The 14911-nt window shown below is 68.8% G+C and overlaps 1 protein-coding gene across 1 annotated transcript in view; it reads left to right on the top strand.

Annotated features, from left to right (window-relative positions):
- TRPM5 (transient receptor potential cation channel subfamily M member 5) overlaps nucleotides 1-14479 on the top strand; it is a 24250-nt gene extending 9771 nt beyond the window's left edge. The window contains 27 exon segments of the mRNA XM_053900294.1: nucleotides 139-397; nucleotides 2064-2247; nucleotides 3388-3452; nucleotides 3614-3706; nucleotides 3708-3779; nucleotides 3781-3807; nucleotides 4020-4102; nucleotides 4104-4117; nucleotides 5265-5383; nucleotides 5617-5688; nucleotides 5690-5941; nucleotides 6015-6156; nucleotides 6214-6314; nucleotides 6316-6352; nucleotides 6616-6761; nucleotides 7160-7272; nucleotides 7431-7523; nucleotides 7623-7881; nucleotides 8009-8127; nucleotides 8316-8448; nucleotides 8562-8736; nucleotides 11386-11539; nucleotides 12003-12184; nucleotides 12501-12633; nucleotides 13153-13225; nucleotides 13502-13556; nucleotides 13963-14479. Of these exon segments, the coding sequence (XP_053756269.1) occupies nucleotides 139-397; nucleotides 2064-2247; nucleotides 3388-3452; nucleotides 3614-3706; nucleotides 3708-3779; nucleotides 3781-3807; nucleotides 4020-4102; nucleotides 4104-4117; nucleotides 5265-5383; nucleotides 5617-5688; nucleotides 5690-5941; nucleotides 6015-6156; nucleotides 6214-6314; nucleotides 6316-6352; nucleotides 6616-6761; nucleotides 7160-7272; nucleotides 7431-7523; nucleotides 7623-7881; nucleotides 8009-8127; nucleotides 8316-8448; nucleotides 8562-8736; nucleotides 11386-11539; nucleotides 12003-12184; nucleotides 12501-12633; nucleotides 13153-13225; nucleotides 13502-13556; nucleotides 13963-14069 (3262 nt within the window). The 3' untranslated portion in view covers nucleotides 14070-14479.
- The last annotated feature ends 432 nt before the right edge of the window (nucleotides 14480-14911 follow it).

Genomic DNA, 14911 nt, shown 5'->3' with positions numbered 1-14911 from the left:
CGGCAGAAGGATATGGGGTTTCCGAACCCCCTCACCGCGAGGTGACTGCTGTGCAGCAGAGGCCTGCACAGCCGACTAGGCCAGGGCCTCGTGATTCAGAACAACCTTCCCAGGCTCGGGTCCGGCCGACACCTGCAGGCGGTGGGGAGGGGGGGGGGGTGGGCCTCGGCTCCGGCAGGCCTGGGGGCCCGAGCCCACCGGGCACACTGAGCCCCCTGCCCTAGGAGCCTGGATCCTGACCAGCGCGCTCCGTGTGGGCCTGGCCCGGTACGTGGGACAGGCCGTGCGTGACCACTCGCTGGCCAGCACGTCCACCAAGGCCCGCGTGGTGGCCATCGGCATTGCCTCGCTGGGCCGCGTCCTGCACCACCAGCTTCTGGACGACGCCCGGGTAAGCGTCCGTCTCGGAGCGCCGAGCCGCCGGGCAAGTTGGGCCCGGGGGGCGGGGAGGGGCTCGTGGCCCGCAAATATACCCACCCCAGGGTAGGGGGTACGCCGAGGAAGCCACCGGTGCTCTCTCCGAGGCCGGCCACACCCCACCACCTGGTTATTCGGCAGACCAGACACCCCCCTCCACACGCCAGGCCTGCAATGGACAGAGTGGTTCCCATGCTGGGGGACCCACAGGCTCAGGGAGTGAGGCAGGCACCCTGAAGGACCGAGATACTGAAGCGAAGCTGTGGGAGGAGAGGGGGAGGGAAGGAGGGGAGGAGGGAGAAGGAGGAGGAGGAGAGAGAGGAAGAGGAGGGAGGAGGGGGGAGGGGAAGGAGAGGGACTAGGAGGGAGGAGGGAGAGGAACGGGGAGGGGGGAGAGAGGAAGGGGAGGAGGGAGGAGGAGGAGGAGGGAGGAAGGAAGAGGAAGAGAAGGGGCTAGGAGGGAGAGGGGAGGGAGGAGGGGGAAGAGGAGGGGAGGGAGGAGGGGAGGGAGGAGGGGAGGGAGGAGGGAGGAGAAAGACGAGGGGGAGGAGGGAGAGGCAAAGGAAGAAGGAGAGGAGGAAGGAGGGAAGGAAGAGGAGGGAAGAGGGAGAAGGGGAGGGAGGAGGAAGGGAGATGGAAAAAGGAGGAGGGGAGGGAGGAAGGGAGGGAGAAGAGGGAGGGGAAAGAGGAGACAGGAGGAAGAAGGAGAGGAGGAGGGTGGAGGGGAAGGAGGAAGGGAGGAGGAGTGAAGGGAGGAAGGAGGAGGGGAAGAGGAGAGGGAGAGGAGGGAGGAGGGGGAGGGGAAGAAGAGGGACTAGGAGGGAGAGGAACGGGGAGGGGGAAGAGAGGAAGGGGAGGAGTGGGAGGAGGAAGGAAGAGGAAGAGGTGGGGTTAGGAGGGAGAGGGGAGGGAGGAGGGGAGGGAGGAGGGGGAGGAGGGGAGGGAGGGGAAGGAGGAGGGAGGAGAAAGGAGGGGGAGGAGGAGGGAGAGGCAAAGGAGGAAGGAGAGGAGGAAGGAGGGAAGGGAGAGGAGGGAAGAGGGAGAAGGGGAGGGAGGAGGAAAGGAGATGGAAAAAGGAGGAGGGGAGGGAGGAGGGGAGGGAGGGGGAGGTGGGGAGGGAGGGGAAGGAGGAGACAGGAGGAAGAAGGAGTGGAGGAGGGAGGAGGGGAAGGAGGAAGGGAGGAGGCGTGAAGGGAGGAGGGAGGAGGGCAAGAGGAGAGGGGGAGGACGGCGAGCCCAGCACACGGCCAGCAGGTGGCAGCATTGCTCAGGGAGCAGTGTGGGGAGGGGGTCTGCCAGATTCCCAGCCAGCGCAGACCAGACATGGGGACCTGGATTCCAGGGCCCTGCCCAGGACTGGTTCCCAATGGACCCAGGCCCCATCCGGACACCGGCCCTCAAGCCTGGGTGACCCCGGCAAGTGGCCTCTGCCCCCCGCCCAGAGTCTGTCCGAGGCAGGGCCTGGCAGTCCCACGGCCCTGGTTCTGTCCAGAGGACCCCACTGGCCGCTCCCCCCCCCCCCGCCCCGCCACGCCCCAGGGCCCCAGGCGCCGGCGGCCCGGCCCTCCCTCCCTCTGGGGGGTGGGGACAGGCCTGGGCAGAAGAACCCTCATTTAGGGCTCACGGTGGGGGGTGGGGGGGTCCAGGAGGACAGCCCTGTCCACTACCCCGCGGCCGAAGGCAGCAGCCGGGGCCCCCTCTGCTCCCTGGACAACAACCACGCCTACTTCGTCCTGGTGGAGCCCGGGCCTCCCGGGAAGGGGGACGGGCCGACGGAGCTGCGGCTGACGCTGGAAAAGCACATCTCGGAGCAGAGAACCGGCTACGGGGGTGAGACCTGTCCCAGGGCGGGTGGGGGGGGGGTGGTCACGGGGGCACGGGGTGTGCGCATTCCGGGCTGAAGGCACTGAGCGTGCCTGAGCGTGGAGACCCGGCCTCTGGGGGTCTGGGATGGGAAGCGGTCAGTGCGTTGGTGGGGGCGCAGCTAGGAGTCTGGCCCGCTGGGCAGTGACATTCCTGCCGGATGACAGAGTGGCCGGTTTGTTCGCCTGCCCTGGGGCTCCCCGGGGGGCGGGGGGGGGGCGGGGGGTCTCGGGGCTTGGGAAGGAAACGGATTTGCAAGCTTCGAAAGGCCTGGTTTCCTCTACCAGCCAAGCTAGCCACGAGGTACGCTGCCACCAGAGGGCAGTGTTGCCCAAGGAACGGGTGTGACTGTGGCCAGAGGTGGGTTTGAAAGCTGGGTTTCTAGTATTAAGAAATACCAGTGCGTAAGTAAAACTTATACACACGATACATAACTGCCTACGATATTTATAAACAGCTTCAATATCTGTTAACTGAGTATTCTTTAAGAATAAAAACACGGTCGAGGCCGCGTTTAGACCACGTCGGTGGGGGTGGGGGGGGGCTCCGGCTCGCTGAAGCCTGGACGGCACGCACCGGTCTGTCCTCTAGATTCAACGAGGAGGCCGCTCTGGGAGTCAGAGGGGCCCGCTGCTCCCTGCCTCCCCAGCGTCCTCCCACGTCGGGACTCTCGTTTCCGGCTAACTTTTGGGGGCGAAGCTGACCAAGGCCCCTCCCCTACTCTTTGGTTTGCTCCCGCGAGCCTGCGGGGCGATCGGCAGAGCTTTCTGCCACGACGGGAATGGAGGTGCTTGAAATGTGGCCAGTGCAGCCAGGGACTGAGTGCTTAACTTCACTCACGTCCCTCTGTGTCTCAGTATCTGTGAGCGGCCTACTGGGCAGTCGGGTGCGGGGCTGGCGTCCTTGTCCCCAAGCGAAGGGGCGCGTGTCTGTATGTGATATGCAGCCTGGAGCCCACGCTTCACTAGAAAAAGCCTCCGGGCAGGTGTCTCCCTAGATAATGTTGGGGGTGATGGCCAGAGCCTGGGTGCCCACCCCACGGGGAGGGTGCCAGGGTCCCCACTTGCTCGGACACCTGGGAGGACTTGGTCGGTGCTCTGTCTGCAGGCACCAGCAGCATCGAGATCCCCGTCCTCTGTCTGTTGGTGAACGGCGACCCCAGCACCCTGGAGGTAGGGCAGGGGAGGGAGGTAGGGGCCTGGCGGGAGCCCCCTGGCCGGCTGCGGCTTCCTGCAGGGCCCCCCCCGGCCTGGGACGGGGGTACCTGTGGCACGTGGGCCCAGGGCGGCCCCTGAGCTGACTCGGGGTCCACTCTCCCGCCACGCCGCCTCAGAGGATCTCCAGGGCCGTGGAGCACGCTGCCCCGTGGCTGATCCTGGCGGGCTCAGGGGGCATCGCGGACGTGCTGGCTGCCTTCGTGAACCAGCCCCCACCTCCTGGTGCCCCAGGCAGTGGAGAAGCAGTTCAAAGAGAAGTTTCCCGGAGAACGTTTGTGCTGGGGAGGACGTCGTGCACTGGACCCAGCTGGTAGGGGCCCCCCCGTAGGACGAGGCCCCCCTCCCGCTGGGCCGCCCCCAGGGGAAAGTCCTGCTGGGCGTCTCCGTGCCCCCTGTCCACGAGGGAGGGCCCAGCCTCCTCCCTTCCCCAACAAAGCCTCCAAGCCCGCTCTGGCTTCAGGCCCGCCCCTGGCCTGCCCCCTGCCCCCAGGGCCACTCAGGGCCTTTGTCCCGGTGTCCCAGCTGCAGAACATCACCTCCCACCCACACTTGCTCACCGTGCACGACTTCGAGCAGGAGGGCTCTGAGGAGCTGGACACCATCATCCGCCCTGATAAAAGGTGAGGGCGCAGGGGCAGGGGTGAGCTGGGGCGCCAGCTGTGCGGGGCTGCTTCCCGCACCCGCCCCGTCCTGGGCCTCACCCTCTGGGATCTGACACGTGCATGGGGCCGGGCCACCGCCCAGGGACCACGCCAATCAGCAGCCAGGACTCCCGGACGGCACCCCTCTGCTGTGCGTGCGCGTGTGCTCACGCGTGCACCTGTGTGCGTCACGTGCGGGGCGTGTGCCCGTGTGAGTGAGCGTGTGCCTGAGTGCCTGTGCCTGCGTGCGGGGCCCAGTGCTCGCCTTTCCAGCAGCACATGTAACAAAACTGGAACGACACAGGGATGGCCCCGGCTTCTGTGCAAATTTGTCCAGCGTTCTGTGCTCGACAAGTTTCAGTCTGACATATCTTGCTGTAACGTCAGAAACTGAAGTGTTCGATCCGGCGGCTTTTAGTACGTCTGCGAGTTGTGCGACCATCCCCACTGTCTAGTTCCAGAACGTTTGCATTGCCCCAAAGGCAGTCTGGCACCGGTCAGTCGCTGCCCGTTTCCCTGGCCCCCGGTGGCCACCAGCTCGCTTTCTGTGTGGACGGATTTGCCTCTTTGGGGCCCTTCCCGTCCGTGGGCTCCCGCCGTGGGCGGTGTTCGGCTCCCTCCTCCGAGCCCGTGTTTCTGAAGAGCATCCACGCTGTGGCCTGTTGGTGCCTCCCTGCTTTCCAGGGCTGAGGGACACTCCACGGAGCGGAGGGACCGCGCTGTGTCTCTCTGTTCCTCTATGACAGACCCTGTGCTGTCCCTGCCGTTTGGCTGCCCCTCGAAAGGCTTTTCATGGCGGGGACACGCCGTGCGAGGGCCTGACCTCGGGCAGCCAGACACAGAGCCAGGCCGGGAGGGGCAGGGGGGCCGGGACGCCCTCGACGGCGGGGGGCCGGAAGCTCCTCCAGACAGACCGTCCACCCCCCCCCCCCCCCGGCTCCGCTCACCCTGTCCCGTCGGGGACCCGGGAGCCATCATTTCTGCCGACAACCTTGCGGCGCCGTGGGCCTCTCGCCGTCACTCAGAGGGCGTGACGCGGGCCACGGCTCCACGGCTGCGGTCCGGAAGACCACCGCGAGGGGCCCCCGGGCTCGCCGCTCACCTCCCCGCCCCGCTCCGCCCGCAGCCTGCAAGAGCCACAGCCAGGAGGCACAGGACTACCTGGACGAGCTCAAGCTGGCCGTGGCCTGGGACCGCGTGGACATCGCCAAGAGCGAGATCTTCAACGGGGACGTGGAGTGGAAGGTGCCCGCCCCGCCCCGCCCGCCGGCTGACGCCTCCGGAGCCTCGCCTCTGGCCAACACAGGGGCGAGCGCCGAGCTGAGGGCCTGGGGGCAGGCGGCGCCCCGAGGGCCGCCGGCGGGGGGCCCCTTCTGCCCCACGCGGCCGACGGGGGGGGGGGGGGGGTGCAGGGAGGCCACGGCTCCCGCTCACTCGGCCCCTCTCCCCGCCCCGGGCGTGTCGGGCGGCGGCCCCAGTCCCGCGACCTGGAGGAGGTGATGATGGACGCGCTGGTGAGCGACAAGCCCGAGTTCGTGCGCCTCTTCGTGGGACAACGGCGCCGACGTGGCGGACTTCCTGACGTTGGGGCGGCTGCAGCAGCTGTACCGCTCGGCGCCCCCCAAGAGCCTGCTGTTCCACCTGCTGCGGCGCAAGCACGAGGAGGGCCGGCTGACGCTGGCCGGCCTGGGCGCCCAGCAGGCCCGCGAGCCGCCCGAGGGCCCGCCCGCCTTCTCCCTGCACGAGGTGTCCCGCCTGCTCAAGGACTTCCTGCACGACGCCTGCCGCGGGCTCTACCAGGCGGTGAGCGGGCCCTGGGCCGGGCGGGGCGGGGCCCGGGCCGGGCCACCCGGACGCTGACGGCCCGGTCCCGCAGGAGCGGGGCCCGGCCGGGCGGCCCGAGGCCCGGAAGGGGCTGCCGGACCTGAACCGGAAGAGCGAGAACCCGTGGCGGGACCTGTTCCTCTGGGCCGTGCTGCAGAACCGCCACGAGATGGCCGCCTACTTCTGGGCCATGGGTGGGTGGGCCCCGGACTGGGGCGGCGTGGTGGGCGCGAGGCGGGCGGCCTCCTCAGACCCCGTCTCCCAGGGCCAGGAGGGGGTGGCCGCCGCTCTGGCCGCCTGCAAGATCCTCCGTGAGATGTCCCACCTGGAGGCGGGGGCCGAGGGGGGCCGCGGCGGGGAGCGAGGCCAAGTACGAGCAGCTGGCCCTGGGTGAGCCACCGGCCTGGCGGGGCGGGGCGGGGCGCAGCGGGGCCCGGGGCGGGGCAGACGGGTACCCCAGGCCCTGGGCACACGCCGGGTCCTGCTACCCCCTCGGGACGTTTGGGGTGACTGACGGGGGAGGGGAGGGGCCCTGGGCAGGTCGGGCGGGCGGGCCTCGGCAGCCCCCGGGGTGGGGGGGGGGCGGCGGGCGCAGGGCAGAGGAGGGAGGGGGGCGCCCTGGGCGAGTGCGGGCGGCCGGCGCCCTCGGGCAGGCCTCTTCTCCGAGTGCTACCGCAGCAGCGAGGACCGCGCCTTCGCCCTGCTGGTGCGTCGGAACAGCTGCTGGAGCAGGACCACCTGTCTGCACCTGGCCACCGAGGCCGACACCAAGGCCTTCTTTGCCCACGACGGGGTGCAGGTGAGGGTCTGGCTTCGGGGAAGGCCGTCAGGGGCAAAGCGGACGGCAGACGGGAGGCGCCCCGGGTGCCCCCCCCCCCCCCACCACTGCCCTCCGTGTCCTGGCCGTGCAGGGCAGGGGCTGCTCGGTTCCTGGATGGCACCTGCCTGGCTTCCCTTCTTGTCGCCAGCCCTTTCTCCACTTGGGGTCTCAGCGGAAGTGCTACCTCTTCAGCTCAGCCCTCCCAGACCCCAAAACCCGGCCTCCCCGTTGAAGGCTGTCCCCACCGGGACGGACGGTGGGGTGGGGTCGGGGGGGGGGCGATGCTTCAGCCGAGCCTTGACGGGCACGCCCGGTGTCCGGCCCAGCATGGGCAGAGGTGTGGGGGTGGGGGACCGGAGGCTGTGCCTTTATTTCAGGCTTTCCTGACCAAGATCTGGTGGGGGAACATGGCCTCGGGCACGGCCATCCTGCGGCTGCTGGGGGCCTTCCTCTGCCCGGCCCTCATCTACACCAACCTCATCACCTTCAGGTCTGTCGGGTGCGGGCAGCCGCCGGGGGAGGTGGGGGGGGGCCCCCACTGGGCAAAGACCCCGCCCACATCCCTCCCCAGGGCCCCCTGCGCTTCCTTTGCTGGCTGGGTGCTCTGGTGCCCTTCCCGCGGGCCCTGAGGGTGCCCCGTGCTCACAGCGAGGAGGCCCTGCTGAGGACGGTCCCCGAGGGCCTCCAGGAGCTGGACGGCCTGGACTCAGAGAGGAGCCTGCTGTGCAGCCCGGGCAGCCGGTGAGGGCCGTGGGGCGGGCCGGCCAGGGGGCTGGACTCACTCCGTGGGGCCCCTGCCGCCGGCCTCACCGCCGTCCGTGGTCTCTCCTCGCGGCGCAGGCGGGACGCGCTGACCGGGGCACCAAGGGCTCGGGGTGACCGAGGTCCACGTGCTGCCTTCCTGCTGACGCGCTGGCGGATGTTCTGGGGGGCGCCCGTGACCGTGTTCCTGGGGAACGTGGTCATGTACTTTGCCTTCCTGTTCCTGTTCACCTACGTCCTGCTGGTGGACTTCAGGCCACCTCCCCAGGGGCCGTCTGGGCCCGAGGTCACCCTGTACTTCTGGGTCTTCACACTGGTGCTGGAAGAGATCCGGCAGGTCAGTGGTGGGACCTGCGCCCCCGCCCGCCCCCCCCCTCCCCGCTCCCACTGGCCTGGACGAGGCGGGGCGTCCCCAGCCAGCTGTCAGTGGACCGCCCGCCCCTCTGCCCTCTGCCCTCTGGCAGGGATTCTTCACGGACGAGGACACGCGTCTGGTGAAGAAGCTCACCCTCTACGTGGAAGACCACTGGAACAAGTGCGACATGGTGGCCATCTTCCTGTTCGTCGTCGGCGTCACCTGCAGGTCTCTGGGGCCCAGAGGCCTGGGATGCGGGCGCCTCGGGTGGGCCGCTGGGCGGGCCGGCTTCAGGACGAAGCCTCGGAAGGCCTCAGAAGGCCCGGCTTGTCCTTGGCCCCCGTGCTGTGTGTCCTGGGGGAAGCTCCTTCCCCTCTCTGGGCACTAGCGGCACCCCCATACGGCCCCCACCCCAGGATGCTGCCCTCAGTGTTTGAGGCGGGTCGCGCGGTCCTCGCCGTGGACTTCATGGTGTTCACGCTCCGACTCATCCACATCTTCGCCATCCACAAGCAGCTGGGCCCCAAGATCATCATTGTGGAGCGGATGGTGAGCCCCGGGTCCCGCCTGGGGGCCGGGGTGGGGGTGGGGAGCTGGTGAAATAGCGCCCCCCCGCCCCCCGCCAGCCAGGCGGCCGCTAACACTCTCCGTTCTTCCCCCAGATGAAGGACGTCTTTTTCTTCCTCTTCTTCCTGAGTGTGTGGCTGGTGGCCTACGGCGTGACCACACAGGCCCTGCTGCACCCCCACGACGGCCGCCTGGAGTGGGTTTTCCGCCGCGTGCTGTACCGGCCTTACCTGCAGATCTTCGGGCAGATCCCGCTGGACGAGATCGATGGTCAGCACGCAGCCTGCCTGAGGGGGGGGGGGGGGGGGGGGGCGTGTCCCTGAGCCAGCTGGACACAAGATCCCCTGCTTCCTACGGTGCTGTCACATGGGGTCCAGTTTACGGAGCCTCCTTTCAGAAGACCCTGGACGTGGGGCCCTGGAGAGGAGCCGGCTGAGATGGGGAGGCCCCTGAGGACAGTCCCCAGGCCCCACACACCTGCCCAGGGTCGGGCCCAGCCCAGGGGCGGCTCCGGGAGGACTTTTGTTGGTCACAGAGACCTTTCCCTGTGGGCCCCAGGCTGGAAACTGAGGCACCAGGAGGCTGCAAGGCAGCCTCTGCTGGGGGGCCCGGAGGCCGGCCTGCTTTGGGATGGTTTGTGCCAGGGCAGGTGCCGAGGGGGCAGGGCCGAGGCCATTCCCGTCCGTCTGCAGGCGGCCTCTGTGCAGGGCCGAGGGCCAGCCAGCATAGGTTCCGAGACTGTCCCAGGACCGTGGGGACGGTGCGGGAGGCAGAGCCGCTCCGCCGTGGGGGCTGGTAGGTGTAGGGGAGCCCTGGCTTGGGGGGCAAGCCCCCGACCCGGCTGGGACTCGGTGAGGAGGAGGAGGAGAAGAGGGAACCAGCCCCTCCGGGACGGTGAGCCAGCGTCAGGGCCGTTCACTCAGGCTGGTGCCGGACCAGGGCCACCGGGGCTCCAGGGCGCCCCCGGGCACATGGTGTCTAAGGCCGGGCCCCAGCCGCCGGAGCCAGTGAGACGAGGTCGGGTGCCCGCCACACGCACTGAGTGTCTGTCAGTGGGGTGAGAGTGTGAGGGGAGCGGACCCGAGCCGCCAAGATGGGGAGGGGCGTTGCCACCGGGGAAACCGGCTAACTGGGGTGTTCTGAAAGCCCCTTTCCTTGGACTGTTTTCTTAGCGCCACCTCCCCCCTCCCTCCCCCCCTCCACCGCCCAGCTGGGATTCCTTTGCTCAAACGGAGTGTTCCAGGCCCTGGCTGCCCTCCCCATTGGCCCCTGCCCAGCCCTGCACTGCAGGGACCCTCTGGAGGAGGGCAGGGGTGGGGTCACTCCCGGGGCCACCAGGGGAGGGCAGAGGTTGTGCAGACTTCCGGGGGTGGGGGGTGGACGGTCCTAGCCCCGGGGGCTGCCTCGGGAAGGCCCGAGTGCAGGCTGTAGCACAAAGTCCGTGACCGGGGCCAGGTCGGGGCCAGCCCACTGAGGGTCCTGCGCGGGCCCCTTCCCCTCCCGCGGCCTGGGCTTCCCGTCTGCTCAGGCCTCTGGGCCACACCACCACGCGGGGCAGGACTGTGGTGATTCAGTAACGTGTGCACCCTGGGGTCCCGGAGCCCCGAGCGCCCCCCCTCGCCGTCCGGTCCCCGGGTGCCAGGACGGAGCCCTGGGGCGGAGCTCCTGGTCTGGCCTCCAGACCCATGGACACTTTAATTTCCAGCCTGGCCTCATGGCGCCTCCGAGAGTCACAGGGGTCTCACTGCTCCGGGGCCCGGGCGCAGGGGAGAGAGGAGGGTCCGGAATCGGCCCCGAGCAGACCTACAGGCCAGGGCAGGGCAGGGTCTGGGAAGATGCTGCTTCCCCACCCCCTTCTGCACGCTCGCAGCTCACCGTGGGCTCCTGGCACAGACTGACTCGGGGGACGTTAGGAGAAGGCCTCCCCCCAGAGAGGGAGCCACGGACACACGAGAACAGCCCCTGCCGGCCCGACACATGTGCACAGTGGGGACACAGGTACACAGGTGTAGACAGAGGGACAGAGGCCCCCAGTGTCACCCGGACTCGGTCACAGCGCAAAGACCAGGGCGGCAGCCACAGAAACACAGCCGAACGTGTGGGCGTGTGCAGCGTCCACACGGGCACGCGCACGTACACGGCCTGCGTGCTCACCCACTGATATCTGCTCCTTCCTTCCTTGCCTCCCATCCCATGAGCGTGAGGAGGGGACTGGCTGGTGAGGGGCCAGAGGTGTGATCCTCGGGCCCCCCAGGGCGTGCCTGCCCAGGGCGCAAGGCTCAGCCTGCTCCCAGACCCAGCATTCACTCCCACTGCCCGGAGAACATTCTTTGAGCTGGCATGGCCCAGAGATGCCGTGTCCACGGTGCCTGCGGCAATCAGTGCCAAGGGCGGCCTGGCCAGATGAGCTTCGGAGGTGATGCAGACTCGTCCCCCAGCTGGGTGCCATGTGACAGGCCTTAGTGTTATAAAGGCCCTGAGAAGTCCTGCAGGGGGAGACACGGTCACCCGTGTCTAGGGCAGCTTTCTCCAAACCAGCTTTGAGCACAGCCTTTGGCGTGGGGAGGTGGGGAATCCACACAACGACCAGCAGAAACTGGGGTCCTCTGTGCCCACCTGCCAAATGGCTCTGCCCTCAGAACGTGTGGCCCTGGCCATGACCCCAGTCAGGTGGAGGTGGAGAGTGGACCAGTGCCCCCAGGCTGACCATCCATCTGGTTTGACAGGACTGGGGTGTCCTGAGACGGGAACTTTCAGTGCTAAACCAGACAGTCCCCCCCCCCCCGCCCCGTCAACCGGGACAGCTGGTCACCCGGCCAGGGGCTGCGTCCCCGGGGGCCCCAGCCCTAGGGGGAGGCCCCCCAGATCCAAGGGTGCCCCTGTGGCCGCCCCGCCCCCACCACACCACTCCTGTTTCAGAAGCCCGCGTGAACTGCTCCCTACACCCCCTGCTGCAAGAGGGCTCAGCCTCCTGCCCTAACCTCTATGCCAACTGGCTGGTCATCCTCCTGCTGGTCACCTTCCTGCTGGTCACCAACGTGCTGCTCATGAACCTGCTCATCGCCATGTTCAGGTGCCCCTCCCCCACCCTCCCCTCGTGAGCGCCCCCAGGCCCGGCTGGCCCGGCCCAGACCTGCTCATCCCTCCGGCCCGGGGGGGGGGGGGGGGGGGGGGGGGCTGCGGGGGTCTCTCCACCCCCGGGGAGGGGCTGGGGCCTGTGTGGGGCAAGGCCTGAGCGTGAGGGGTCACCCCAAACACCGGCTCCCCTTCCGCCGGGCCCCGGCTGCAGGCAGAGGGAGGGCAGGGCCCTGAGGAAGGGAAGGTCAGGGGGAGGGTTGTCCCCTCCGGAACCAGAGGCCCGGGCTCGTCCAGGACAGCGGAAGGGGACCCGAGTGGACTGCATTCCAGACACACCCGCAGACGGAAGTCAGTGATCTGAGACGATCACAGAAGAGGGTGCCCCCCAGCTCTGGCGGCAGCTTGGGAGGAGAGGGGGTGCCCGTGTGGCCCCCGTCACCCACACGCCGGCCCCACAGCTACACGTTCCAGGTGGTGCAGGGCAACGCGGACACGTTCTGGAAGTTCCAGCGCTACCACCTCATCGCGGAGTACCACGAGCGCCCCGCCCTGGCCCCGCCCTTCATCCTCCTCAGCCACCTGAGCCTGGCGCTCAAGAGGCTCTTCCAGAAGGGGGCTGAGCAGAGGCGGGCACGCCTGGGTGAGGCCACAGGGCTGGACCTGGCCCGGCTGCCCGGACTGCGGGGAGGGGGGGGAAGGGCAGGGGGGGGGTGGTGGGCGATGTGCCCAGTGGGCAGGCGAGGAGAGGCCGCGCCCCCTCCCTAACCCCCCCCAACCCCCAGAGCCGCTGGCACAGGGCTGAGCCTGGAGTTCTCTGCAGGGGGGCCGTCCCCCTCTCTCCACCTCACAGCCGGGGCTAGCCGTGGTGACTGAGGCCCGCTGCCCTTGCCCTGGGCTCCCCTGGCCCCGAGGCCCACCTGGCTCTGGCCAAGCCTGTGCTGCCCCGACCTTCCCAGAGAGAGACTTGGCGGAGCCCCTGGACCAGAAGATGGTCACCTGGGAGACGGTTCAGAAGGAGAACTACCTGAGCAGGCTGGAGAGACAGAGGAAGGACAGCAAGGAGGAGGTTCTGAGGAAAACCGCCCACAGGTGCGCGGGTGCCCCCTGCAGCACCTCCCAAGGGAGGGCCGGACCCCGAGTGGGGCGCGGGGGTGTCGGGCCCTCTCCTGCCCGTCACCTGAGGGTAGGGGGCCCTCACCCGCAGCCCTGCACCTGCCTGAGCTGGGCAGACCGAGGCTGGCAGGGGCAGGGGCCTGGCCTGCCCTGCTTTTGGGGGACGGGGGGCCAATACAGGGGGTGTCCTCCCAGCTCTGGGGTCTCCCGAGTGGAACTCCCCCCCCCCCCGCCCTCTGGGTCTCCCCCCAAAATGGTCCATCCCAGCTGTCCAGGCGCCCATTGCCCCTGCCTGCCTTTGTCCCTAACTCTTGCCCCCATGGAGCTCCCAGAGAGAGCTCAGAAGGGCTCTCTGTACCCAGATCTGGGAATGAGAGAAAAGGGCACCCCACCCAGAGAGGGTTCAGGGACCCCAAACCCACCCGAAGGGCCTCAGGGAGGATGGGGAGCATCTGGGAATTCGGAGCGCCCTGTACCTACCAGCTCCCGCCACAGGGTGGACGTCATAGCCAAGCACCTCGGGGGGCTGAGAGAGCAAGAAAAGCGCATCAAGCACTTGGAGTCACAGGTAGGCAGGGAGACCTCGTGCCCTTCTCCTGGCAGGGGGCCCTCACCCGCAGCCCCGCACCCAGGGCAGGCTGAGGCCCCGGGGAGGCCCGCTGCCTGGTCCCTGTCCCCACAAGCGACTTCAGAGACGGTGTGCCCTCCCCGGAGTGGGTCCTGCACTCAAGACCCCTCACTGTCCACACTCCGCACCCACACCCCTTCCCTCAGGCACGGCCAGCAGAGGGGAGGGTCACGGGGCAGCGGGGCCTGGGGCTGCCCGGACGCCTCTCTCCCCCAGGTCAACTACTGCACAGCGCTCCTGTCCTCCATGGCCCAGGGCGGCTCCTACCGGAGTAAGCGGGGTGTGGGGAAGGCAGAGGGCGGGGAGCGGCACAGGCCGGTACGCGGGCGGGTGGAGGGCCGTCGCTGTGCCCCGTCGCTGCCTTCTCTGGATCCCTGCTCCTCCCTGTCCCGGGAGGGGCCCGGCCCAGGTCTCCGATGGCCCTCGGCTGGCCACAGTCCTTAGGGCGGGGCAGGTACCCTCTGCCGAGGCCCATCGACTCAGCCAGGCGTGAGGGCTCGGCCAGGTCGACTCCCGGAGGCCCGGCCTGGCAGCACGCACGCCCCCGCCCTGCTTCCCCAGCCCTCGACCCAGAGCCACCAGGTCTGTCCCCTGTTCACAGTAATGAGCTACCTCTCCCTTCCCCGGGCCCGCCCCACCGGACACCCAGCAGCTGAGGGGTCTTCCTTCCTCACCAGACTCTCAGAACACCGAAGACGGACACCAGCAAGCCTCTGCCGAGCGCAGAGAGGGTGCGGGCAGCGGGGGGCACCCAGAGGCTGGCCGGCCGCTCTCGGACGCCTGAGCATTTGGACTGTCGGCGCACCGGGCCCACCTCTCCCAGAGCCCCAGGCCTGGCCCTCTGGCCCAGACCAGGATGGGCAGGCGGGAACGTGGCCCTAAGCTGGCCGTCCTGGGCCCCTGAAGATACACTGAACCGCCCCTCGCTCCGGTGGAGCCCTCAGTGGGCTGTGGCTCGAGTGGCCTTGTCAAAAGGAACCACTCCTTGCCCTGCCTGGCACCTTCCCGGGACCTCCCTCCACCTGGGAGCGTGGTGGGCCCTCTCCCAGGCCGGTGGAGAGCCCCGTGGGTCCCCATCCCAAACCGCCCGGCCTGGGCTGACAGCACGTGCTGAGTGCCGTGCCTGAAGCACCTCCCGTCTGCTGGCAAGTCTCCCACCCACCCTGTGTTACCCGCCAAAAGACCGATTTGTCCGAAACATTAGTGGCTGCTTCTGCCCTTTAGGACTGGGGCCGGGTGTTTACTACGCTCGTGGGCTCACACCCTGCACGCCCCCAACTGCTCGCGTGGCATGGTGAGCGCTGCACTGTGTCCGGCCTGGGCGACGGCCCCAGGACACTGCCCCCAAAGCTGTTCTATCTTAAGAGAACACAGCCACACCAGGCCAGTGAAGGCCGGGGGACAGTGGACACGGGTTTACCTGGGGGTCCTGTCCTGTGGGGTCGGGGTCCAGGCTCCTGTGCTCCCCCCAGCTTCGGTGAGCCGCTCAGGTCGGTCCCCGCTTCCTTCCTTCCCCTCTGGGGGCCTGGCGGGCTGGCCGATCTCCACTAAGCCCCACACCAGGCACAGGGGGCACGTGCTTGCTCCTGTCTGCCTTCCCTGACACCTTCAGGGGGTAGATGTGCT

Source organism: Panthera pardus, unplaced genomic scaffold (assembly GCF_024362965.1).
Source record: "Panthera pardus isolate Hobbes unplaced genomic scaffold, ASM2436296v1 HiC_scaffold_12, whole genome shotgun sequence".
Lineage (NCBI taxonomy): Eukaryota > Metazoa > Chordata > Mammalia > Carnivora > Felidae > Panthera > Panthera pardus.
This window is presented reverse-complemented; position numbering and strand designations above follow the sequence as displayed.